Source organism: Schistocerca serialis, chromosome 2 (assembly GCF_023864345.2).
Source record: "Schistocerca serialis cubense isolate TAMUIC-IGC-003099 chromosome 2, iqSchSeri2.2, whole genome shotgun sequence".
Classification (NCBI taxonomy): Eukaryota; Metazoa; Arthropoda; class Insecta; order Orthoptera; family Acrididae; genus Schistocerca; species Schistocerca serialis.
In genome coordinates this window covers 55,473,619-55,501,428 of record NC_064639.1, presented here as the reverse complement: position 1 = coordinate 55,501,428, position 27,810 = coordinate 55,473,619, and the positions used below count along the sequence as shown (strand labels likewise).

Here is a 27,810-nt window from a genome sequence, read left to right as displayed (position 1 = left end):
TGGAACTAATGCATCAAAATAAGTCATTCTGTATACAAAATTGCAGGAATAAGGCAAGTTATATGTACTGAAATGGAATGAGCACCTAGGCTCAGCCACCAGTAAATGATACAATAGACTTCTGTTTTCGGACTTTGGTGGAATAGTGGTAAAATTCCATCAGTCTGCAGAGGAGATACTTACAAATAACACACGAAAACCACTCTAGAATATTGATCAAGGGTTTGGGGCACATACCAAATTGGAATATAAGAGAAATTTGAATGTATACAGAGAAGAGCAGCACTTACGGGAAAGTGTCACAGAGCTGCTGAAGAAACTGTACTGGTAGATTCTTGAAGGTAGATGTAAACTGTCCTGAGAAAGCATACATACAAAGTTTCAAGAACCAACTTCAATTGATGACTCTAAAAATATACCCCTAGCCCCCTCCTTGCTTCCTCCTCCTCATCCTCCTCCTCTATAATTTTAAACTGCATGTTAGCCATACGAATTTATAAATTGTAATTATGGAAGGTACAATCAGAGTGGGCAATATTTTGTGGTGCGAATTTTGAGAAATTTTTGTTTTATACCTAGCTATTCTCAAGGTCAAAAGATCCTGGTCACTTAAAAATTTTAATTGACTAATGATGTTGAGTAAATGTAATGCAAAACTGTTATATATTTATCAGAACAATTATTTTACAGCCTTATAAGTGAATGGGACAACAACTGTTCATTTTGTTCGAGCATTTTACATTAAAAAAAATAGGTATAGAAAATAACTCTGTATATACATTTTTCTGTTTCTGATATTATTCAGAAATTTTTATTGCCTTCTGTCATGATTTTACTTCTTTATGACATTCCATGAATTAAAATTGCCTACATATAATAGTCAACATTGTTGCTGGATAAATTGTCACATGCACTTGTTTAGGAAATGTCATCAATTATTCCTGCCAAGCTGAATTTGCCCATGGACAAGGATGATCCAATAGGAGCAGTACTTGGGAAATGGGAACTGCACACTGATCTGTTGATGATGGCTAGTTGAAAGAATTTGCCTGACCGTGAGGTGCCATAAAGGAGACAGTTACATCTTGCAGCTCTTGAGAGACACTAATTACTTCTCCCACCTACCAATATTGTCTTAAACGCAAAAAATGAAGTTGCTTCCAACATGGTCTTTTTTTAATATACTTGCATTTAGAAGTAAGAGTTTCACACTTTGTAGAAATTTTGATATGGTCTGTAGAAACCCAGTAGCTTTGGTTATAGCATTAACAACTTCATGCTGGATGTTAAATCTTGTTGCATGATGTTTATAGAGATCTCTTACCCCATCACAAGCACTTTTTCCACGATCTGTTGCTGTTTTATTTATTTATTTATTTATTTATTTATTTATTATCTCATGTACAGTGCTTTCCAAGCTCTTAAAGCTGAAAGCAGTTTATGAAATGAGATGCTGGATAGTTTGTCACATGCACATTTTTAGGAATTGTAAGGCCTCTAGATGCTGTTTCATCAATTATCATGCTGATGCATAGCCTGCATGTGCACTGTCAAGAATGAGATCATCACTGACAATACCAAAACAATGTGATGTTCCAAGGAATTGAGCAACACATGTGAATATTGACACCTGTGATGTGTGCCAGTGGTAATTTTGAACTTCGTTCTGCAAAGCAACATACCAGTTCTTAGCAAAGGCGAAATGAAGGGCTAATTTGTCAGTGTTGTGGAATGTGTCTGGTTTTTCATCTGCTGTGGTCTGTCTCTGAATCCTACAGATACAATGATGATCTATTCCTTTCGCGAGCCAATGCCTAACCTCTGTGGCAAACTTCCCTAGTTCCACTGACTTCTTCATCAACTCTCTTCCCTCCCACAACGCGTAGGTAATGTCAGTGTCAGCATATTGGTGGTGTAATGCTTAAATGGTCAACACTTCAGCACCAGGACACACCACACACTCCTCCAACATTAATCTTGCAGCCCTTGAGAGGTGCACAAAAGCATCAGGTCCATCTCTCTGTACTTCTTCCCTGTAACACTACTTATGGTGAAACACGCAAGTTTCAAATTGGTGCAGTAAATACATGTGCATACTTCCTTCACTGGCTGGCTCTTTACTCATTTTGAGACCAATTTTTAAATTTGGGTTCTCCTTTTTCATTAGACCATATGCTTCTCTTACTGATTAGGTCATATCTTTTTACATTTTTAACTTTTTCACCATTTTCGGTTACAGAGATAACATCAGCCCGATTAGGACTTTTCCTGCTGCAATCTTGGTTATCACTTAGGTAATATTCCAGAGAAACACCAAGTGTATCATCTTGCAGTGGATGCCCACAGCAGGAATCTGGGCATGCCCAAATACCTTTCTCATTTTTTATTTTACATGCTTCTGAAATTAAATAACGTAAGTGGGTATGTATTTCTGTATGTGCTGCTTGAGGAAACTATCTGGTGTCAGTGTCATTAATTGTACCTTCTCAGTATAGGTGGCTGCTGAGATAGCAGTGTTTAGGTTTTAAAACCACACTTCACATTGGGTACACATGTTGCTACCTTCAGGTTCTGCACCAAATGCATTTACATTATATGCTTACAAAGTTTTAAAGATGTTGATTTTGTAAAACTTGTTTAAAGTTCTTCCACTCTTCTTTGTACATACCGTTTGCTTGTGCTTCGTATCTTGCCTGGGCATTTAAGGGGACGCATATTAAGGGGTAAAACAGAAATGCTAACATTCAATGCATCAATAACTTCATGCCCAGGAATATAAACATCTTCCCAGTTTTCTTCAGTTTCACATTCAGGTGATGGTGATCGTTTAGGTGGGTTGTTTTAGTTCACAAGTTATCTTTAACCCTTTGCATAATTGAAGTGCATGACTTCTCATTGTAAAATAATATAATATGTTGGGTGTGAGTATGACGTTATGGTTTTCCACAATTTTTGTTAGTTGAATGCATTTTAAGCAGGCCACTCTTAATTTTGTTGGGTTTTAGATGTGGTTCCATGCACCTTTGTGAAGTGGTAGACCTTTTACTGGTGTTTTGTAATGTTTTGCTGTTGTACTTCACTTTTTACTTCCTTGCACAAATGTGCTCCATGAGTTCAAACTTACCATTGTATGTGATACTGTCAATGTGACAAAGTACTTTACATTGTTAGCTGTTTTTCGTACCAGTGATTCCAGATTTTGGTTCTGGTAGACATTCCCTATCTTCTTGTGCTGTCACGTACTTCATTTCTTAGTCAAGTTTGGTATTACCGTTGGTTATTTGTATTTGCAGCCACCAGCCTACTGTATCGGTCCTTCAGTTCTGTGCACACACTCCCAGGCAGCCTTCCATGGACACGACTGGTGCACTCAGTACTAGTTGCGCCGACTTCCTGTCTGCTTTGCCTGTGGTTTGCTAACTCCAAGTGCCTGTCACCTGTATCTACTGGGGGGCTTGAGGGGTCCATGTCCATTTCTTTGATTTCATTCTTGCCATCATTTTCTACATAGCGCTTTTTCTCGTGTCACACTCTGTCATTTTACAGAAGACAGGCATTTTAAATGCCAACTTTGGGTCCCCCTGCAGATCCGGGGGTTGGAATAGGCCCGATGTATTCCTGCCTGTCGTAAGAGGTGACTAAAAGGAGTCTCTCACTTTTTGGCCCTATGATTTCAGATCCCATTCTATGGTTTGACTTGCCACTTTCAAAATTCTACAGAAGTGTGGGCCACATGGGGAAGGACACCTTATGTGGTGCACGAGTTATCCATAGTGCCCTTACATTAGATCTCCTGAATCTCTTGTCATGGCTTTGCATCTCCACCTGCTATTCAACTATTTGGGTGAGAACACTTTCTGGGGTATGTCATCTTCTTCCATTGTCTCCTGTCCTCTTTCGCCCCCATGACAATATTGGATTTCTCTGCGCCTAATATCCAGCACGGTAGCCAGTCTATTGTGATGGCGCCATCATGTACCCATTTGGTGGTAGCCTCCTGAAAACACAGGGATCACACTGCTGATACCTGAGCTGTAAACTCCCCACGTATGCCAAGGAGTAGATGCCCGTCTTCCTGGGGCATCAGGACTTCCGGCAACGGCCATCATTTCAGTTGGCCTTTGCTGTGGCTGGGTGGCACCTATGGGGAGAGCACCTGATTGGAGTGGGTGGCATCAGGGCGGACGACCCGCAATGAAGCAAAATAAGTCATCTCTTGCTGGTGACTGTACGGCACCAGCAGTCTATAAGAAGGGCATGATCAAATACAATGCTGGGGCAGGTATGACCCTAAATCGTTTCCCTCCCTTGCTACACCGTGGGAGGAACGTAGGGCTACAGAACAGAGAGAGCCATATTTGCCTCAGTTTTTAGTCTGTGGCAAAACTGACAGGGACTCCTTTCTACCTATGAAGCCTCAATTTTTCGTTGAACAGCTTGAGGATAAGTTTGCTGAAGTGACTGCGCTGTCCAAGATGTGGACCGGCACAATCTTGATTCAGACAGCTTCCCCAGCCCAATCCCGAATGTTACTCACCTGTGACAAGCTGGATGATATTACTGTGTTCGTTACTCCCCGTAAAAACCTCAACATGGTCCAAGGGATCATTTTCCATTGTGATCTCCTCTTGCAGTCTGACAACGAGCTAAGCACCAATTTAGAACGGCGGGATGTTCATTTTATCCAGCACGTTTACAGGGGACACAAAGACAACAGGGTTGCTACTGGTCCCTTATCTTGGCCTTTGGGGATGATTCATTGCCCGAAAAGGTCAAGGTGTCGGTTTACCACTGTGACGTTAAACCGTATGTCCCTCCCCCTATGCGGTGCTCTAAGTCCTTGTAATTTGGTCACGTGTCTTCCTGCTGCACTTCCAGCACCACATGTTGAGACTGCGGTCGTCCACTGCACCCAGATACTCCATGTGCGCACTTCCCACTTAGCCCCCCTGCGGATCTGGGGACTAGAATAGGCCCGAGGTATTCGTGCCTGTCGTAAGAAGTGGCTAAAAGGACTCTCACACCTTTCGGCCTTTATGTGATGGTCCCGTGTCGGGTTTGACCTCCATTCTTCAAAATTTTCCCAAAGAGCCAGTCAATTTGGGAAGGGCACCTTACACGGTGCACTGTGGCCATCATGCATCGAGATCCTTAGTTCGCTTCCTCGTCAGCGCATTTCACTCCTGCTCATTCTCCATCTATTGGGCGAGGACACCTTCCTGGGAGCATTTTCCACCGCGCACTATCGCTTTCTGCGTCGACAATGACCGTGGACTTCTTTGCGCCTGAAATCCAGCACTGTTGCCTGTCCATTGTGGTGGGGCTGCCATGTACCCTGTTGTCTGTAGCCCCCTGTCCACACAGGGATCACTCAGCTGATGCCTGCTCCATTAACATCCCACATATGCCAAGGGGTAGATCCCCATCCACCTGGGGCTTCGGGACTCCGAGCAACAGCCATTCTGCCAGGTAGCCTTTGCTGCGGTTGGGTGGCACCCTTGGGGAGGGCCCCTGATCGGAGTGGGTGGCTTCAGGGAAGATGAAGTGTAGTCTATCATCTCTTGCTGGTGGTGAAACACCAGCAGTCTCTAAGCATTCCTGAGCTCAATTCAACACACAGAAGTATGACCCTAAATTGTTCCCCTCCCTGGCCTCACCATGGGAGGAATGTCAGCCTAAGGATGGCAGCAGATCTTATTCGCCCCAGTACCTTGTATGTTTGAGAACTGATGGGGAATCTTTCATGACATCAAAGCCTCAATTTTATGTTGAGCATTTAGAGGACAAGTTTGGGGAGGCAGAGGGCTTGTCCAAAATGATATTTTGGGTCAGTCTTGATCAAAACAATGTCCTCTGCCCAGTTACAAGTGTTACTCACTTCTGACAAGCTGGGGGATGTTTCTGTAACCATCACACCCCATAAGAGCTTAAATATGGTCCAGGGTATCATATTTCACATGTACCTTCTTTTGGAGTCTGACGATGAGCTGCACGCCAATTTAGAGCGGTGAGGTGTACATTTCGTCCGGTGTGTCCGTCAGGGTCTGAGGGATAATCAGGTTGCCACCGGTGCCTTCATCTTAAGCTTTGAGGGTGATAAATTGCCTGAGAAGGTCAAGGTGATGGTCTACTTATGTGATGTAAAGCCCTATATCCCTCCCCCGATGCGCTGCTTTAAGTGATTGAAGTTTGGCCATATGTCTTCCCACTGTACTTCCAGCGTCACATGTTGAGATTGCGGATGCCCATCACATACCAACACTCTGTGTGTCAACTGCAGAGAGCATCATTCGCCTTGCTTGCCAGATTCCAAGATTTTCCAGGAAGAAAGGAAAATTGTGGAGTACAAGACCCTGGACCGACTGACCTACACCGAGGCTAAGAGAAAATTTGAATGCCTGCATCCTGTGTGTATGACAGTCTTACACCCCCACTGCAACAGTTCTGGCACCATCAGCTCTGTCAACCCCAGTCACCTCTCAGAGCCGGAAGACTACACCTGCCCCCTTGATGGTAGGGGGCATTTCCCTCCCTGTTGCTCCTGCACTACCTACTTTAGAGCAACCCCACCACCACCACCACCACCACCACCACCACCACCACCATCACCATCGGGTACGTCCATCCCCACTTCTAAGATGGAGAAGCGTAACTCTTCTTCGGATTTTTCTGGGAAGGGGTCCCTTGGGTCACTCCCTTCCCAGGCTTCTGCTAGTGGGAAAGATGACACCCACCAGTGGCTGAAGAGCCCAAAAGCAGCTGGTCGTAGGGCTTCATGCTCATCCTCAGTCCCGGAGAGTGAATCAGTGAAGTCCTCCCAGCCAGTGAAACCCAAGTAGCAGCGAAAGAAACCTAAAAAGAAAACCCTTAAGACCAAGGAAATTGCGGTGGCACCCACACCACCACTACCTACAAGCTCTGCATCTGAGGATGGGGTGGAGATTTTGACTTTTGCTGAGGAGCTAGATCTCGCTAGACCGTCAGACGCAATGGATATAGACTGCTCAGGCAATAAGTCGGTGGCAGCAGGTGACTCTGAGGCGTAAACTACCTCAGTGAATGTTCCATGCCTTCCCAGTCTCACGATGACATCATCTCCAGTGGAATTGCGGCGGTTTTTCCCACCATCTGGTTGAGCTACGGCAACTGTTAAGCTTTACAACTGCTTTCTGCATTGCTCTTCAGATAACCTGGTTCCCGGAAATGCAGAACCCCTGCCCTCCACGGCTATACGGGATATTACAAGAACCGTAGTGACTACAATCGAGTGTCAGGTGGAGTTTGCGTTTGTCCTAAACTCAGTATGTAGTGAACCTGTGCCCCTTCCAACCCCTCTTGAAGCTGTGACTGTCAGAATAAGGATGGCACAGGAAAGAACTGTCTCCAATGTATATCTTCCTCCAGATGGTTCAGTACACCTGAGTGTATTAGCCGCACAGATTGGTCTACTACCTAAACCTCGTAATTCTTCGTACTTTCCCGGCAATTTGTTGACATCTTGGATATTCGGGAATCCAGCCGGATGTTCGTGTCGTTCTCGCACAATATTTCAACAGCTTGCCTCGCTCTCTTCTTCAGGTGCTACCTGAGACTGGTCCTTGGGTCGATCGAGTCCAGTATTTATGCCTGGAAGGAGCTGAGTGTTTCCTAATTGGTCTGCACAGAGTCGAGTGTTCCGTCTGTGGTCCACACCCGCCAAACTCGGCTTCAATGGACCCCTCCAGTTGCGGATGTTCCGACTGCCGTCCGCGCCCGTTTTGGCCGTCCTCAATGGTTGTGGTCGCCATCTGAGGTGTGTCAGACCTGATCTGAGATGTTGGGTACTCTGTCTCATGACTGTTACTATGATTTCCACCTCTGTTTCGTGCTGGGCACTCCATAATCGGTCCGTGTCATGTTGTGTGTTGCGTCTGCAGTCCGCGTCTGCCAGGCACGGCTACATTGGTCCTCTCTGGTTGCCGGTGTTCCGACCGCTGTCCGGCCCGGCCTGGCCGTCTTCTGAAGAAGAGTTCACGATCTGGGTTGTGTCAGGTCTGGTCTCTAAAGTCCGACACTGTGTCTCACGTCTGTTCTCTCGGTCTCCACTTTTACTTCTTGTAGAATCCCGGAGTATCCTGTGTTGAGTTTTCACAAGCTCAAGTGCTGGATTCCAGGCAGTGCTGATTTGGTATCCCGAGTCACGGTTGATTAGATTGTCTGTGACCTTATCCTCACTGGCTTCTTTAATAACACTGTCCCAAAATCTTGAGGTCTGTGTCACAATCTTGGCGTCATTTTAATCCATTGAATGACCAAGTTCTTGACAATGCTCTGCTATGGCTGATTTAGTTGCCTGTCCAAGTCTGGTATGTCTCTGGTGTTCTTTACACCTGATGTCCACAGTTCTGGTGGTCTGGCCAATGTATGACAGCCCACACTAGATTAGATTAGATTAGTACTTGTTCCATAGATCATGAATACGACACTTTGTAATGATGTGGAACGTGTCAGATTAATAAAGGGTGTCTCTACAAGATATTATGTTACACAAAATATTACATGACACTTAATATTTTTAATTTCTTCTTCTTCTTTTTTTTGTGGGGGTTGGGGAAATTACCCACTTACTACATCCAAAAATTTATCTAATGAGTAGAAGGAGTTGCCATTAAGAAATTCTTTTAATTTCCTTTTAAATGCTATATGGCTATCTGTCAGGTAAGTGACCAAAGACTTTTGTGGCAGCATAATTTACCCCCTTCTGAGCCAAGGTTAGATTTAACCTTGAGTAGTGAAGGTCATCCTTTCTCCTAGTGTTGTAGCCATGTACACTGCTATTACTTTTGAATTCATTCGGCTTGTAAATAACAAATTTCATAAGTGAATATATACACACTTTTGTGCGATGAACACTCTTTTACTCAATGATGAGTTACCACAGAATATGATGCCATACGAAAGCAGAGAATGAAAATAGGTGTGGTAAGCTAACTTACTTAGATGTATATCGCCAAAATTTGCAGTGACCTTAATAGCACAAGTAGCTGAACTCAAATGTTTCAGCAGATCCTCAGTGTGTTTTTTCCAGTTCAACACCTCATCAATGCATACACCTAAAATTTTTGAATATTCTGCCTCAGCTACCGATTTCTGATGGAAATCTATATTTATTAATGGTGTCATTCCATTTACTGTGTGGAACTGTATGTACTGTGTTTTGTCAAAGTTTAATGAGAGCCCATTTGCAGAGAACCACTTAATGATTTTCTGAAAAACACCGTTTACAATTGCACCAGTTAATTCTTGTCTGTTGGGTGTGATAGCTATACTTGTATATATCATCGGCAAAAAGTACCAGCTTTGCGTCTGTGTGAATATAGAATGGCAAGTCATTAATATATATTAAGAACAGCAGAGGACCCAAGACCGAACCTTGCGGCACCCTATTCTTGATTGTTCCCCAGTTTGAGAAGTAACCAGTTTTTTGCATATTTTGTGAACTGCTTACTTCAACTTTCTGCACTCTTCCAGTTAGGTATGATTTAAACAATTTGAGCACCGTCCCATTCATACCACAGTACTTGAGCTTATCTAGAAGTATTTCATGATTTACACAATCAAAAGCCTTTGATAGATCACAAAAAAATCCCAACAGGTGACTTCCGGGTACTCAGAGCATTTAATATTTCATTAGTGAAAGTATATATAGCATTTTCCGTTGAAAAACCCTTCTGGAAACCAAAATTGACATTTTGTTTATAACTTTATTTTTACAAAGGTGTGAAGCTACTCTTCAATACATTACCTTCTCAAGAATTTTGGATAAGGCAGTCGGAAGAGAGATGGGGTTGTTGACATCAGACGTATCCCCTTTTTTATGCAATGGTTTAACAGTGGCATACTTCAGTCTATCTGGGAAAATACCCTGTTTCAGAGAGCTGTTACATATGTGGCTACGACTCCCACTTATTCCTTGGGAACAATCTTTTATTATCCTGCTGGAAATGCCATCAACTCCATGTGAGCTTTTATTCTTGAGAGAGTTTATCATCTTCCTAATTTCAGGAGGAGAGGTGGATGGAATTTCAATTGTACCAAATGGTGTGGGTAAGGCCTCTTCCATTAACTGCTTTGCTTCTTCTAATGAACATTTAGATCCTATTTTCTCTACAACATTTAAAAAATGATTATTCAAAGTGTTTTCGACTTCCAGCTTGTTGTTTATCAAGTTTCCATTTGCTTTGATGGTGATGCCGTCATCCTGTACTCTTTGTTGCCCTGCCTCCCTTGTAATAATATTCCAAATTGTTTTGATTTTGTTATCAGAGGTATTAATCTCAGACATGATGCACATGCTTCTGGACTTTGTAATAACCTTTCTTAATGTAGTACAGTAGTTTTTATAATATTTGGCTGTTTCTGGGTCATTACTCTTTCTTGTTGTTAGATACAGTTCCCTTTTGTGGTTACAAGATATTTTTATTCCTTTAGTAAGCCAAGGTTTTTTGCATGGTTTCTTATAATTAGGTTTAACTACTTTCTTGGGGAAACAGTTTTCAAATTCTATTACAAGGGTATCATAAAATAAGTTATATTTTAAATTAGCATCGGGTTCCTTGTACACCTCATCCCAGTCTAACGGCTGAAGATTTTCTATGAAATTTCTAATTGTTGAGTCATTAATTGAACACACAACTTTGGAGGGCAGCTTTGAATTACTGAATGGAGCTGTGTCGTATACTGTAACTAGCTGAGCATCATGATCAGAAAGCCCATTCTCAACAGGACAAGAATTTGTTTTTAAACCTATCTTGGTCTATAAAAGTGTTATCTATCAATTTGCTGCTGTCCTTTACTACCCGAGTAGGAAAATGGTATGTTGTGAATACCTGGCTTGCATAGCCCCAGGTCATCTTTTAAATTCCCCAATTTTGGTGGGTGGGCAAAATATGCTCTTGATGTCATAGTTCTGGAGAATCCTGCTGATTTTTGGCAGAGATAGGTCTGGCGTATGGCGGGTATGCCATCTTCTTTGCCTCTTCTGGATCCTTTGGCTGATTGGCAGGTTGAATTGCTTTCTGGATATCTCTAGAGGAGTACCCATTCCTGCTGAACACTGATCGTAAGTGTTCTATTTCTGTGGCCAAACTATCAGGGTCTGTCAGAGTTTGTGCTCTGTAGGCCAGTGTTTTGAGCACTCCATTCTTCTGTGCCGGATGGTGGCAACTGCTGGCTTGTAGGTATAAGTCAGTGTGCGTGGGTTTGCGGTACACACTGTGTCCAAACATGCCATTTGCCTTTCTCTTCACTAGAACATCAAAGAACGGAAGCAGTCCATCCTTCTCCATTTCCATTGTGAACTGAATTTTCGGATGGCAAGAGATCAGATGTAGCAGGAATTCATCTAACTTCTCCCTACCATGGGGCCAGATGACAAAGGTATCATTCACATACCTAAAAAAAAAAAAAACACTTGGGTTGATATGTGGCTGAAGAGAGTGCCTCCTCTTCAAACCTTTCCATAAATTGGTTGGCCACCACTGGTGATAGAGGGCTGTCCATCACCACCCCTTCTGTTTGTTCATAAAATTGACCCCCATATAGGAATTACGACGAGGTCAGTACATGCCTGAATAGGTCAAGGAGAGCCCCATCAAACTTCTCTCCAATAAGCTCAAGTGACTGCTGTGGACTCGTGTGAAGAGAGAGACCACAACGAAACTAACCATGATGTCTGTGTCTGTGATGTGTTGCTGGCACAGCCGTTGCAGGAAATCCTCTGAGTTCTGGATGTGATGTGCACATTTACTCACATGTGGTGTCAAAATCTTCTTCAGGTATTTAGCAGTAGGGTAAGTTGCTGCGCCAATATTGCTGACAATAGGTCGCAGAGGAACCCCATCCTTGTGAACCTTGGGGAGTCCATACAGTCTAAGTGGTGCTGGCACTTTGGGACGCAGCTTCTTGACGACTTGTTCAGGCAGGTCCGTCTCCTTCAACAGAGCCTTGAGCCCTGATCTTTTGGTCCACTTTCTCTGTAGGGTCACTTCCTATTGACCTGTGTGCAAGATCCTCCAGAAGTTGTTACATCTTTCTGTCTTATTCGGTTTTCTTTAGGATGACTGTGGAGTTCCCCTTGTCTGCGGGCATCACCACAATGCTGTAACAGCTTCTCTGTCACTGTAAGATGGAAGCCATCACGAGACTTTAGTGCTCCCAGGAATAGTTCTCACCAAGTGAAATACTTTCAAGCTGCAAAGTTTTGTCTTCAGTGAAATACATTTCTGCGATTGTGTGCAGTGAGAATTATCGGTTCTAAGTCTAGGTGTCTGTGCTGCTCACACAATGGAGGCTAGAATGTTCTGAGGCCCAGTCAGGTGTGAGACACAAGAGTGACTCATATGACAACCCCTTATAGTTGGTGGAGAAAAAAGTACGGTGATGGCTAAAATCCCGTATGTCATCTTGCACACTCTCTCCACAAAATGTATGTTTTCCAAGTTACTGGGTTTCCAAGTGAGCTAACATCGTCATTTTTCTTTCCAGGATATTTCGGCATCATTTCCATCTGTGTTCGTATTGAGTAGTGAGTGCAGATTTCACTGCTCAGTGTGTGGACTCCGATCAGTGAGCGACAAAATCTGCACTCGAATCCTGAAAGAGATGACTGTGGTAGTTGTCACAATATTGTGGAATGAAAATGACAATACTAATTTGGGATATAAAGCCAGAAACTTGTAAATTGGCATCATGTAAATTACAAACACATTCTTTATGGGTGTGGTTATACCAGTCCTTTTACCAGATAATATCTGTATACTTACTCTGCAAGCCACAGTACGGTCTCCTATACAGATGACCCATACTATCTTAAAATGCTCCCAGTAAACTGAAGTCGACCACTTACCTTCCCTACTACAGTCCTTACACGCTCGTTCTATTTCGTATCGCTTTGTAATGTTACACCTAGATATTTAAACAATATGACTGTGTCAAGTAGCACATCACTAATACTGTTTTTGAACAGTACGAGATGATTTTTCTCACTCATCTGTATTAGCTTACATTTTTCTATGTTTAGAGCTAGCTGTCATTCATCACGCCAATTAAGAATTTTATCTAAATCATCCTGTATCCTCCTACAATCACTCAAGTACGACACCTTCCTGTACGTGACAGCAAACAGCTGCAGGTTACTGCTCACCCTGTCCATCAGGTATAGAGAGCAATAGCGGAACACTCCTGACGATACCCTCATCTCTGAACGTGCGCCATCGAGGACAGTGTACTGGGTTCTATTGCTTCAGAATTCTTCGAGCCATACTCGTACCTGGGAACCTTCTCTGTATGCTTGCACTTTCGTTAAATCTCCAGTGGGGCACAATGTCAAATGCTTTCCCGAAGTGTAGAAATATGAAATCTGCCTGTTGCCCTTTATCCACAGTCCACAGCACATCGTGTGAGAAAAGGGCAATCTGGGTTTTGCATGAGCAGTGCTTTTTAAATCTGCTGATTTCCATATTGAATAGGTTTATTGCATTCAAATTGAGAATAGGTTCAAGAATATCTTGTGGTACTAAGTATTCTTCTACAACAGTGTATTTCCAGTATTTAAGAGTGTGTTGGAAGTAACCATTTTTGTCTATTTTTGTCACCATTTATTCTGTACTTTAAGTGTGTTTCCATTTTATGTACATAACAGTAAAAATAAAAGTGACACTGGAATGTGCAATTTTCCCGCCTCTCAGTGGTTCTCTCCAATTACTGCTGCAGTTTAATTTGTAAATATTTTCTTCATTAGATGTTGGCACAGAATAAACTAAAAATTACCAATAACTCTCACCCATCAAACTTACTTTTATGTACAGTATCAGTGAGTAACAGCTGGGAAAAATTACAAAAAACACTTCAACAAATAAAATTAGCTCAAATGAGATTGCCAAACTGCAAAATTATCAAAAGTTATGAAAAGGAAAGTTGCTACTCACCATATAGCGGTTCCCAGAACCGATTGCGGTCCTCTGGTTTGGAGCCGAGTAGAAGGCTTAAACCAGATGCTCAGACGATTCTGCGTAGATCTGGGGTGCAAATTTCTTGACCTCCGCTGTCGGATGGAGAAATGTAGGGTCCCCCTGAATAGGTCAGGCGTGCACTACATGCGGAGTACGTGTGGAGTGCACATGTGGGTTTTTTAGGTTAGAGAATTCCCTCCCTAGGCCCGACAAGACACCTCCTGAGACGCGGCAAGGTAGGAGTAGGCGAAATGCAGCAGGGAATAACAATATTAATGTGCTAATAGTAAACTGCAGGAGCGTCTATAGAAAGGTCCCAGAACTGCTCTCATTAATAAACGGTCACAATGCCCATATAATACTAGGGACAGAAAGTTGGCTGAAACCAGATGTAAACAGTAATGAAATCCTAAACTCATATTGGAATGTATACCGCAGAGACAGGCTGGACAGTGAAGGGGGAGGCGTGTTTATAGCAATAAGAAGTGAATGGTATCGAAGGAAATTGACAGAGATCCGAAATGTGAAATAATTTGGCTGAAGGTCACGGTCAAGGCAGACTCAGACATGGTAATTGGATGTCTCTATAGGCCCCCTGGCTCAGCAGCTGTTGTGGCTGAGCACCTAAAGGATAATTTGGAAAATATTTCGAGTAGATTTCCCCACCATGTTATAGTTCTGGGTGGAGATTTTAATTTGCCGGATATAGACTGGGAGACTCAAACGTTCATAACGGGTGGCAGGGACAAAGAATCCAGTGAAATTTTTTTAAGTGCTTTGTCTGTAAACTACCTTGAGCAGTTAAATAGAGAACCGACTCGTGGCGATGACATATTGGACCTTCTGGTGACAAACAGACACGAACTATTTGAAACAGTTGACGCAGAACAGGGAATCAGTGATCATAAAGCGGTTACTGCATCGATGATTTCAGCCGTAAATAGAAATATTAAAAAAGGTAGGAAGATTTTTCTGTTTAGCAAAAGTGACAAAAAGCAGATTTCAGAGTACTTGACGGTTCAACATAAAAGTTTTTCTCAAGTACAGATAGTGTTGAGGATCAGTGGACAAAGTTCATAAGCATCATACAATATGCATTAGATGAGTATGTGCCAAGCAAGATCATAAGAGATGGAAAACAGCCACCATGGTACAACAACCAAGTTTGAAAACTGCTGCGGAAGCAAAGGGAACTTCACAGCAAACATAAACATAGCCAAAGCCATGCAGACAAACAAAAGTTACACTAAGCGAAATGTAGTGTGAGGAGGGCTATGCGAGAGGTGTTCAATGAATTCGAAAGTAATGTTCTATGTACAGACATGGCAGAAAATCCTAAGAAATTTAGGTCTTATGTCAAAGCGGTAGGTGGATCAAAACAAAATGTCCAGACACTCTGTGACCAAAATGGTACTGAAACAGAGGATGACAGACTAAAGGCCGAAATAGTAAATGTCTTTTTCCAAAGCTGTTTCACAGAGGAAGACTGCACTGTAGTTCCTTCTCTAGATTGTCTCACAGATGACAAAATGGCAGATATCGAAATAGATGACAGAGGGATAGAGAAACAATTAAAATGGCTCAAAAGAGGGAAGGCCCCTGGACCTGATGGGATACCAGTTCGATTTTACACAGAGTACGCGAAGGGACTTGCCCCCCTTCTTGCAGCGGTGTACCGTAGGTCTCTAGAAGAGCGTAGCATTCCAAAGGATTGGAAAAGGGCACAGGTCATCCCCGTTTTCAAGAAGGGACGTCAAACAGATGTGCAGAACTATAGACCTATATCTCTAATGTCGATCAGTTGTAGAATTTCGGAACACGTATTATGTTAAAGTATAATGACTTTTCTGGAGACTAGAAATCTTCTCTGTAGGAATCAGCATGGGTTTCGAAAAAGACTGTCATGTGAAACCCAGCTCGCGCTATTCGTCCACGAGACTCAGAGGGCCATAGACACGGATTCACAGGTAGATGCCGTGTTTCTTGACTTCCGCAAGGCGTTCGATACAGTTCCCCACAGTTGTTTAATGAACAAAGTAAGAGCATATGGACTATCAGACTAATTGTGTGATTGGATTGAAGAGTTCCTAGGTAACAGAACGCAGCATGTCATTCTCAATGGAGAGAAGTTTTCCGAAGTAAGAGTGATTTCAGATGTGCCGCAGGGGAGTGTTGTAGGACCGTTGCTATTCACAATATACATAAATGACCTTGTGTATGACATCGGAAGTTCACTGAGGCTTTTTGAGGATGATGCTGTGATATATCGAGAGGTTGTAACAATGGAAAATTGTACTGAAATGCAGGAGGATCTGCAGCGAATTGACGCATGGTGCAGGGAATGGCAATTGAATTTCAATGTAGACAGGTGTAATGTGCTGCGAATACATAGAAAGATAGATCCCTTATCATTTAGCTACAAAATAGCAGGTCAGCAACTGGAAGCAGTTAATTCCGTAAATTATCTGGGAGTACGCATTAGGAGTGATTTAAAATGGAATGATCATATAAAGTTGATCGTTTGTAAAGCAGATGCCAGACTGAGATTCATTGGAAGAATCCTAAGGAAATGCAATCCGAAAACAAAGGAAGTAGGTTACAGAACACTTGTTCGCCCACTGTTTGCATACTGCTCAGCAGTGTGAGATCCGCACCAGATAGGGTTGATAGAAGAGATAGAGAAGATCCAACGGAGAGCAGCGCGTTTTGTTACAGGATCATTTAGTAATCGCAAAAGCATTACGGAGATGATAGATAAATCCCAGTGGAAGACTCTACAGGAGAGACGCTCAGTAGCTCGGTACGGGCTTTTGTTGAAGTTTCAAGAACATACCTTCACCGAAGAGTCAAGCAGTATATTGCTCCATCCTACGTATATCACGCAAAGAGACCATGAGGATAAAATCAGATAGATTAGAGCCCACACAGAAGCATACCGACAATCCTTCCTTCCACGAACAATACGAGACTGGAATAGAAGGGAGAACCGATAGAGGTACTCAAGGTACCCTCTGCTACACACCGTCAGGTGGCTTGCGGAGTATGGATGTACATGATTGCAATCTCTGGCAGCTGAAGCCACTCTCCAAGCAGCATAACACAACACACGATGATAGCAGAATGCAAAAACTCGCTAAAACTCTTCCCCTGCAGGAACTAGAGCAACATTCACACCACCTCAAAAAACACTCTACCCTGCTCACTTCCTGCTTTTGCTTTGGAGTACAACTGTCCACTACCTCTATAACAACCTCCAGATCTTCCCCATGTCCCTCATAGCTGACAAAACTACTCTCACAGACCTACTACATTTACCCCACCCTCCAAACTCCCTCCCACCATCGTACAGAATCCAGAACCTAAACAGACTTGAAACACAGTCATGACCCTTTCCTCCAGATGCCTTAGCCCCATAGAAATACCAACCCTTTTCAAAGGCCTTATTGTTTGCCCCACTCCCAAATTCAAATGTGCATGACTTGTTAAAAACCTTCTTTCCTTATCCCGGTCCCTACAGTAGAAACACTTTTTCACCAACAACCTTACCAATCGGACTCCACCAAAAATTATTGTTGAACCCTGCATGACTCACTTCACTCCTCCATCCAGTCATGATCCACCCCCACTGCTCCAAAATCACCCCCTGTTAACTTTCCAGAATTTTTAACCTTAAACCTTGCCTCACAAATATTCCCCAAATCCCTCAACAAGCAAACTAACCTTACATCCTCATAAAGAGCTGTAGCCTACCATCTAAAAACTGATTCTGACCTTATAATCCTACCTGCGGACAAAGGCTCTTCCACTGTTGTTTTGAACTGCAAGGATTACCTGGAAGAAGGACTCCGCCAGCCACCTACAAACCTTGCCACAGTGACCCCATTCCAGAAATCCAGTAGGATCTCCAGTCATTCCTCAATCCTTAGGCCCATCCCAGAACCTCTCCCCAGAGTCCATTTCACTGCTCACCCCTACCAATCCCTGCATTCCTACTTTTTACATGCTTCCTAAATTGCATAAATCCAACCACCCAGGACACCCCATTATGGCTGGTTACAGTCCTTCCACTGAGAGAATCTGGTCTCTTGTAGACCAACCAACACCTTCAATCTGTTACCTGGATCCTACCCTCCTATATAAAAAAAATATCAAACATTTCCTCCACTGACTCTCCACAGTTCATCTCCGTTTACCTCACGCTGCCCTACTTGTCACTATTGATGCCACCTCCCTTTACACTAACATCCCTAATGCCCACGGCCTTACTACTATTGAACACTGCGCCTCCCAATGCCCAATGGATTCCAAACTGACCACCTCCTTCCTAGTCGCCCACAATTACAAGAGTTGAATCAAAAGTTAATTGGGTTTGGATGGGAATGTTTTAATAAATCAAACACAGAAATAATCCTTAGAATGTGATCTTTAAATGCCAATATTCATTTTTCCACATAATCACCTGCCAGTTGGATACATTTCTGCCAACGATGAACAAGTTTTGTGAAGCCGTCACGGAAGAAGTCAACACCCTGTTTCAACAACCACAGTCTCGCAGTTCTCTCAACGTCTTCATCAGAAGTATGATGATGTCTCTGCAGATCGTCTTTCATTATCGGGAACAGATGGAAGTCAAACGGTGCTGAATCTGGACTGTATGGAGGATGCTGTAGGGTGGTGAGATTCAGTCTCTGAAGTGTTCTGCAGTGGTGGCACGTGAAGTGTGTGGTTTGGCATTGTCATGCTGCAGGAAAACATTTCCATTTCCCTTTTCCTTTTGGACCCTTGTTAGCCGTCATTTCAGAGTTCGCAGCATTGTGATGTAACGCTGTAAATTTATTGTTGTTCCACCAACGAGGAAATCGACATGGATAACACCATCTGCATCCCAGAACACAGTGGCGATGACTTTTCCAGCTTAGGGCTGCGTCTCGAATTTCTTTTTCTGGGGCGAGTCTTTGTGACGATATTCCATAGATATGTAGATGATGTACTGTGTATGTGGACAGGTACCAACAGACAACTGAACACATTCCTAGAACAATTAAATTCACAACACAAAAACATACAATTCACAATGGAGCTAGGTGAAAAATCCATAAACTTTTTAGACCTTAAAATAGATATCACCACAAATACACATACTTTCAAAATTTACAGAAAACCCACAACAACAGACACAGTTCACAACACCCAGTAACACACAAACATGCAGCTTTCCACTCCATGGTACATGGCCTCACATCCATACCTACGTCAAAACAGAATTTCCAAACAGAAGTAGACACCATTAAATCTATAGCATATAACAATATCTATAACCCTGAATTAGTTGACAAAATCCTGCACAAGAAACAAAGAAGGAAGCTCTTGCTCTACATTTATGCCCCATCTGCAATAATAACCACACCAAAAATCAACTGGTGTACTATTCCATATCTAGGTAAACTATCAGACAAACTAAAACACTGAAATCCCAAAACTATAAAACATCATTTTATGTAAGAGGCACTACAGCTGATCTCCTATTCAATAGCAAGGACAAAACTGATAAACTAGGCAACAATGGGGTCTACAAAATAACCTGCTCTGACTACAAGAAACTGTGCATTGGTCAAACGGGCTGGGCCATATCAACGAGGCTGACTGAACATGAACTCAGCTGGAGATTAAATAAATCAGACACCACCTTTGCTGAACATGTCCTCAAAGGAGGACACAAATATCTAACACACACAGAAGTGCTACATATAGCCAACAAAGGCAGAAATCTCTGCCTACTAGAAGCACTTGAAATTAACACACACTTAGCCCTAAATCCCCAGCTGGTTCTAAATGACTAATTGCAACTGAACTAATCACCACTCTTAAACTTTATACAATAAAGTAGACCTGCTACTAACCACAAAGCGTCCCAGTAGTAAACAAATTCACACCCCAGTATAATGTAACAACCATTATGTATTACATTCCTAACTGTAACTCAACTATAACAATGTTAATATTTGGTATATAGTAATGCACAATTTTTCTAATAACAAAATGTAACCCCCAAAGAAAAGATCGCTGTTGTACAACCAACAATTAGTGTCCAGTGCAACTGTTCACAACAAATACCAAAAAATTGTAATTTTGTAATAATGTGTATTCTAAATAATTCTAATTGTTGTCATACATGGTACTGACAAACCATAAAATGTAATTTATTATATTAAAGAACAGTTTTACAGAACGAAAAATCAAAGATCCGTTTGAAAATTCCATAGACAATACCACAACTAAAGATCGTATGTAAGTGTGTTGTATCTTAATCTAGAATGTTTGATTTGTAAGAACACAAGCTCCTTGTAAACTATAGCCAGTAGTTATCAGAAGATGGCCTAATAAGCCGAAAACTAGTTCATACAAATAAAAATCTGTAGAACAAAAAAATGCCTAAATGTTATTCAACCCTCAATATTCCATAGACTGACGTTTCGTCTCGGAGTCGTAATGGTGTACCCACGTTTCATCTGTCACAGTTGAATGGAGAAAGGCATCACCTTCATTCTCGTAATGCGAGAGGAGTTCCTAGCAAATTTCAAGCCTGTGTGCTTTCAATTCAGGAGTCGACGTCTGGGATACCAATCGCGCACAGATCTTCCGATAGCCAAGCAAAGCAATAATGTGACCCCCACATTTTTGTGAAATGCTGATTGTGCTTGCAGTTTCTCTCTGAGTGATACGACGATTGTCCTGAATCAATCCGTAAACATTTTGCTTGTGAAACTGGGTGGTTGCTGTCACAGGATGTCCAACTCTTTGTTTTTGACGCAGGTCAGATGTTCCTGCCTCACCATCTTTAAGCATACTCGCCAGACGACGTGCAGTACTCACATCAGCACAATCACCATAAACTGCTTTCGTTCTCTGATGAATCTCCATTGGGGTGACACCTTGTGCTGTCAAGAATTCAATGACTGCACGTTGCTTAAATCGCATTGACCGACCGTCTGTAACAACACAACTGTTCAATGCTAAGGCTTCCTGCCAACTGGAGCTGTAGAGAAGAGGCTACGGAACAAGCCAGTACCTGCTGCATACCTATGCTGCCAGCTGTTGAAGAGTTACGAAGATGGAGGCATTACTTTTCAGTCAACCTTTGTACTTCTCCCCTGAAGGCATTATCTACAAACAAATCCGGGTTATGGCTATGGGCACCCGCATGGTGCCATTCTATGCCACCTTATTCATGGGCTATCTAAAGGAATTCTTCCTAAACACCCAGAATCCTAAACCCATCACTTGGTTCAGGTTCAGTGATAACATCTTTGCAATCTGGATAGAGGGTGAGGACACACTATCCATGTTCCTCCAGAGCCTGAACTGCTTCTGCCCCATTTGCTTCACATGCCACCTTCCTAGACGTTGACCTCCACCTCGAAGATGGCTACATCAGTACCTCTCTCCATATCAAACCTACTAACCTCCATCAGTACCTCAACTTAGACGGCTGCTAACTGTTTCGTACCAAGAAGTCCCTTTCATACAACCTAGCCAACTGTGCATCGCATCTGCAGTGATGAGCAGTTCTTCTTGAAATATACCAAGGGTCTCACTGAACCCTGAACAAACCGCAATTATCCTCCCAACCTTGCACAAAAACAAATCTCCCATGCCGTATCTTTCCAGTCTCCCACCACCTCCCATAATTTCACCATCTGGCGACAGAGGAGCATTTCCCTCAACACTCAGTACCATCCAGGACTGGGTCAGCTGAATTACATTTTCCGCCAAGGTTTCGACTACTGTTCTCTCTCTCTCTCTCTCTCTCTCTCTCTCTCTCTCTCTCTCTCTCTCTCTCTCTCTCTCTCTCTCCCCCCCCCCCCCCCCCCCCCCCCCCCCCCCCCCCCCCTCTTCTGGAGAAATTGCAGTGACAATCTGGAATTGTCAAAGTGTTGTCTGTCGGATATGAGAGACAACCTTTGATGGCCTGTCTGAGAACCTTTCAAGACTGTATGTAATATACTGTTTTTTAACTGAGCAGAAGAAGAACAAATGCTGGTATCACTGCGAATATGTCGATTTACCTCTCAGTTACGGGCAAAATTGCACAGTCTTCTAGGCTGCCAGTGACTGACAACCCTCCATGGTCGTGTGTCTACCGATTCACCTGTACTTGCGCAATACATTTCAGGCACATAAGCAAAAGATAATTGCCTATCTCTCACTGTAAACTGCCGGAGCCATGTAATGAGCCTTTCAGTGAACAGCAATTTCTCAGAGCTCTCGATGTGTCCCTCAGTTCAGCCCATTTCTTAACTGGTCACAGCCATATGACTCGGCACCTGAATACGGATTATAAATGCCACCTACTGGAAGTTCTCAGTTGTACGTGGCTGAGAGTCGGTGGGCAGTACCATCACTCAATCTCCGATTGGGCGAAAACTTAACGTCCACTTCAACTAGAGACCAATTAGTGTAATGAGTGTGTGATGCAAATTGCACCAGATGATGTCGTCTTGTCAAATGCTCAAACCGCGAGACATTTCATACAATTATCATTGTGTCTTCTGTGAGGAACATCTGCAGCTGACCGTACAGTCCTGTCGATAATGGCCGTTGGGAACAGAAACTGAAACATTGCATTGAAACAAGCGTTCTGTTCATAGTGCTGTGGAGTGTGGAAAAAACCACAAATTGGCATTCATAAGAAGAACAACAACACCAAAAATGTAACAGGAGCGTAATCTGTAAGAAATTGTCCGCGCAACCTGCCACTGATGATGCCTTGCAGAAAATAGAGGCGAAACGCGTATGGCACTAAAATTGTGTTTTATTCAGTAGCTGTCAGACGGTCCATAAGTAAAAATTATCAATATACCGTAATATTACACGCAACTGAGGAAGACAGGACTACAAAAGTTGAAGATGTCGAGTTCTTTTTGTCTCCAATTAGTGCTACCCCTGACAAGTGTCCGGTGGTGGATTTCTGAATTGAAATGCATTTAGAAATTTGTACATATCTTCACCTCCACCCTCTACAGTGTTCCCAGGGGTTGAACACAGACAACCCCCTTCCCTCCACCCGCCACCGCCTGCCCCCTGTACCTACCCAGGTACATGTACATGTAGATGTATTCCAAGTTTCCTGAAATACTTGGTGGAATATAAATAATCAAATGAATGAAGGTAATAACTGACTATAGTAGAGATGTTGAGTGCTCAATAGCCATATAAATGTGATTGAAAACATGCTTTTGGGTTATAGCCTTCTTCAGGACTTAATATTACAGCACACACACAAAAAAGTGCACAGCTGTGTTGTCATTGCCGACTACTTTGTACTGGCAGTGTGTGTGTGTGTGTGTGTGTGCGCGTGTGTGTGTGTGTGTGTGTGTGTGTGTGTGTGTGTGTGTGTGTGTGCGTGTGCGTGTGCGTGTGTGCGCGCGCGCGCGTACGTACGTGCTAATTCGAAGTGGTAATACTAGAAACTTAAAGAAATGAATGTACCATGATATTGCCAAAATTAAAAATTCGTATGTTATCATCATACATATTGATAATTAACATTTGATTGAGGTACTATAGATTTGGAATTCTATTCTGTTGAGGCAGTGTGTATAAAAGTAATCCAATTTTTTGTAGCAATATTTTCGTCTATTTGTATTAACATATCTAAAACATTGTCTTGTGTGAGCAGCAAGATGCCACATGTGAAGTACTCTAAACCAAATGCTGCTGTTCTTTCATGTCAGGTTTCGTAGGACTGGCTTCTGGAAACTGTAATATAAAATTCCATTTATTTTTTAGTATATAGAAAATCTTACAATTTATTACAGCGGAGTTACAGTTAACTTAACAGTCGTTGATGAGGTATATTAACTTAATGTCCTATTGTTACTACAAGTACACGAAATATGAAATTTCCACAAGTGAAGTGAAGCTGTGTCTAAATTATTGAAATGGCATGGAACTTGCCATGTACATTTCTGACAGTGTAGACTTTTTCTGAGAGATTAAGTGTGAATATTCAAAGTAAAAAATTACATGTACTGGAAGAACAAAAAGTCAGTATAAATTTGATAACTTAATAAACCACGGAATAATGTAGATAGAGGGGTAAAAATTGACACACGTGCTTGGAATGACATGGGGTTTTATTAGAACCGAAAAACCAAAGTTCACAAAATGTCCAACAGATGGCGCGTCGTTTGGTGATGATTGTGTGCTCAGCCGCCACTTTCATCATGCTTGGTCTCCCAGGTCCCCAGACCTCAGTTCATGCGATTATTTGGCTTTGGGGTTACCTGAAGTCGCAAGTGTATCGTGATCGACAGACATCTCTAGGGATGCTGAAAGACAACATCCGACGCCAATGCCTCACCATAACTCCAGACATGCTTTACAGTGCTGTTCGCAACATTATTCCTCGACTACAGCTATTGTTGAGGAATGATGGTGGACATAGCATTTCCTATAAAGAACATCATCTTTGCTTTGTGTTACATTGTTATGCCAATTATTGCTATTCTGTTCAGATGAAGCACCATCTGTCGGACACTTTTTGAACTTTTGCATTTTTTTTGGTTCTAATAAAACCCCATGTCATTCCAAGCATGTGTGTCAATTTGTACCTCTCTATCTATATTATTCCGTGATTTATTCAGTTTTCAAATTTATACTGACTTTTTGATCAACCGGTATTTATTGAAGGTTGTTTGAGAAGTAATTCTTTTGGTTATCTGTTGTAGTTTTATTCCTTGTAAATGCAGGCAAATAGATATCTTTTTTATCGTGCTGAGTGTAATTGCTGACTTATCTGATGCTGTCCTCACAAGCGTTTCTTGTTTTCCTTATCTCCGCAGAATGTAAAACACATCTTGCTCATTGCATGATGTTTGTATTGATGCAAATGAGGCAATAATAAAGCAATGATGGATAATTTGTATTTATGCATCTTCATATATGTATCTCGTGTTATGTTTTTACAGTTGCTAGAACATCCTGAATCAGATCCAAGTGTCATAAGTAATGGACCAAATGCACTGGATAAGGAACGAAATTTAATGAATGAAGACCCTAAGTGGCAAGGTAACTATATGACCTATCGTAGTACAGTACTCACATATTATGCTCACAGGGGGAAGATGGAAATACAGTGTAGTGCTTAGAGAATTTCGGAGTAAATCCTAGAACCACTCGGCCTTCCACTGTTTTGAACACCCGATATTTTAGAGGTGAATGGGAGAAACTAATATGCCCTGCTGTGCATTGCCTATTTGTATGTGCAGGTCAAAAAGCAGTTACGAGAAAAAGATGGACCCGGCGGCCAAACAGCGGCAGACAAGTACCTGCTGTACAGTCCCCAGAGTTTCTGTGTATGGGTCGTGAAGAACAAGGAAAGTTTCTGTAGTGTTCCGTGATCTTTTTAGTGTATGTGTTGATTGTAAAAAGACTAACGAACAATTGAATATAGATTTCTATGTTCATTCATGTATTAGACTCGTTTGAGAATAGAGACTTTTGAATTACTTCAAGTCTTGGCTATAAACGAAGCAAGACACATGTGTAAATGAGTATTGTTTAAGGGATAAGTTAGCTTGCAGAACTTATTGTCTGTGAAAGTTGAAAATATATAGTGATTGAACTGAAAAGTATTTTATGAGTACCAAAATTATTTTAAGGATAGAGAAGTATTTTAATAAACTCCTTTAACCAGCTACAGTCTTCAGACAAGAAGCTTTTGGGAGATCAATGTAGCTGATTACCCAGAGAAGAGGATCGGCTACACACAACATGCAAGTTAACTGATTTGAGATGCGTGTGAGCCTTGCAACCCAATAGCACACTGTCTCTTGTCCTCCGAAAAACGTTAGAACGTGGCGACCGTGACAGTAACAAGGTGATGTAGAACCGTCACAATAATCAACCATAAGTGCATATTTCTGTATGTGCACATTCTTTCCCCCTACAACACTTTACACTTCTCACATGCTTTTAATCTGTACTTTCATTGTTTGCGTCTTCATGTTATGGTGTGTGTATGTGGAAGTGTGTTTGTGTAGCCCGATTCTTTGGCCTACTTATATGAAATAAGTTGAAGGTTATTGGAAACCACGGAAAATAAGGAGTTCAGCGATAGAAGTATATGCATATGGAAAGAGGAAAAGATAGACTGGTACTCAGATGAGAAGTGAGAAAGGAAAAAGTAGAAATGGTTGCCGAGATCGAAGAAGAGAAAGAAGATGGCTCCCAAAGACAGGAAACGCTTCCCACCGCCCTTCCCCAGGATCCTTACTTTGCCGGTACTTGAGTGAGAAGCCGGAGGAGGTATGATGTTAAACGTCTCTTACAGAACGGATATTCTGACCTTCACCTTTGAAGTCCCCGAAGAAAAATCTTAGCAACCCCTATGGAACAGCAAATGGTGAAGAATCAGTCACACTTGTCTGTGAAGGTTGTCTGAAAGGTGTGGTGTGCATGTAGTGTTAGTCAAGCTTGTACTTGCACTACCCACCCCTTGCAAAACTAATGGAAACCCTCCCATCCACTTCATGTCTCATAAAAGGTATAGAATGTTCTATGAAAATAGAAAATTATACACTACGATAACATAGTTGTTTAGTCATTCGGTTTATACTATACTTTTATACACATATAAAATTCTCTGTTCAGTTTAACTCGTCTCGACATCACATGGTTTAAATAGTACCGTCATATTATACTTTCCACTAATATAACATTCTGTTTGTTTCACTTCAAGTCACTGTTCATCCATGATTCTCTTAAATTGGTCTCAATCTTGTCATGTCTGGTTTCCTACATACTAAAATTATAGGATATTTTAAGAATTCAAGAACAGATTACAGAATAGTTTAAGATTTGAAGGGAATTTGGTTGCAGGAAAAATAGTACAGAAGAAACACCGAAAACAACTGGGGATCTGACGGTCGTCACTCTTCCCGATAACACAGAACGTTAACGTCCTTGGGAGACAAATGTGACTCCGCCCAGATCCCATGGATCTGACATTAACCTCACTCAATTACTTATGGACCAATACTTCTCGTTATATTTTGTGAGAAAGCCTCCCCACAACAAAACAATTATCACTTTACTAAGAAACACATTATGTAAAGTTATTCTATTTTCTACTTTGTCATGGATAAGCTTGAATTCTTCGCAAAAGTCGTCCATAACCTTGCATGCATCATTAAGTTCGGAAAAAGCAACCGTTGAGATGTTTCCGGAGATTATAGTCTCGGTAACTTCTCGATCTTTAATTAGTTCAAATGGTTCCACCAAACTACTTACATTTATAATGTCAAAGTTGGTTATTTTTCCTTTAAAACTTCGTCCCACATTATTTACTCGTGTACTGACATCTGTAATTTGCGATTGAACTATTGGCAATAACTTGTCCTGTTTCTGAACACTCTACTTTAAGGTGTGTAATCCATGTTTTAGAACATCGAACGTAACATTGCATACACTTTGAAATTATCCTAATTTTTCGACAAGTTCTGTTTCTACATGTCAAATTGTTAATTTTATAGTTAAATTTTGAAGTTGCTCATCCTGTCTCTGGTTGAATTCAGTAAATAGTTGATTAACGTGAGTATCCAAAGAACTATTTAATTCACCTTTCAAATCTATCTTAAAATTTTCCACTTTAGTGGTTAAAATATCAAATTCAGTCTTCAAATTTCCTATACCTTCTCGCAACTGGTTAAATTCCTTACTTTGTTCATCTACTTTTGCACTTAACAATCCTAAAGTCTTATTCTGAATGTCCAATTTATTATGTACTTGAATATTCACTGTGTCTATTTCTCTACTT

The 27,810-nt window shown here is 41.9% G+C and overlaps 1 protein-coding gene across 1 annotated transcript in view; it reads left to right on the top strand.

Annotated features, from left to right (window-relative positions):
* LOC126456756 (putative E3 ubiquitin-protein ligase UNKL) overlaps nucleotides 1-27,810 on the top strand; it is a 264,897-nt gene that overhangs the window by 14,017 nt on the left and 223,070 nt on the right. Inside the window, exon 4 of the mRNA XM_050092503.1 lies at nucleotides 24,962-25,061. Within this exon, the coding sequence (XP_049948460.1) occupies nucleotides 24,962-25,061 (100 nt within the window). The remainder of the gene's footprint in view (nucleotides 1-24,961; nucleotides 25,062-27,810) is intronic.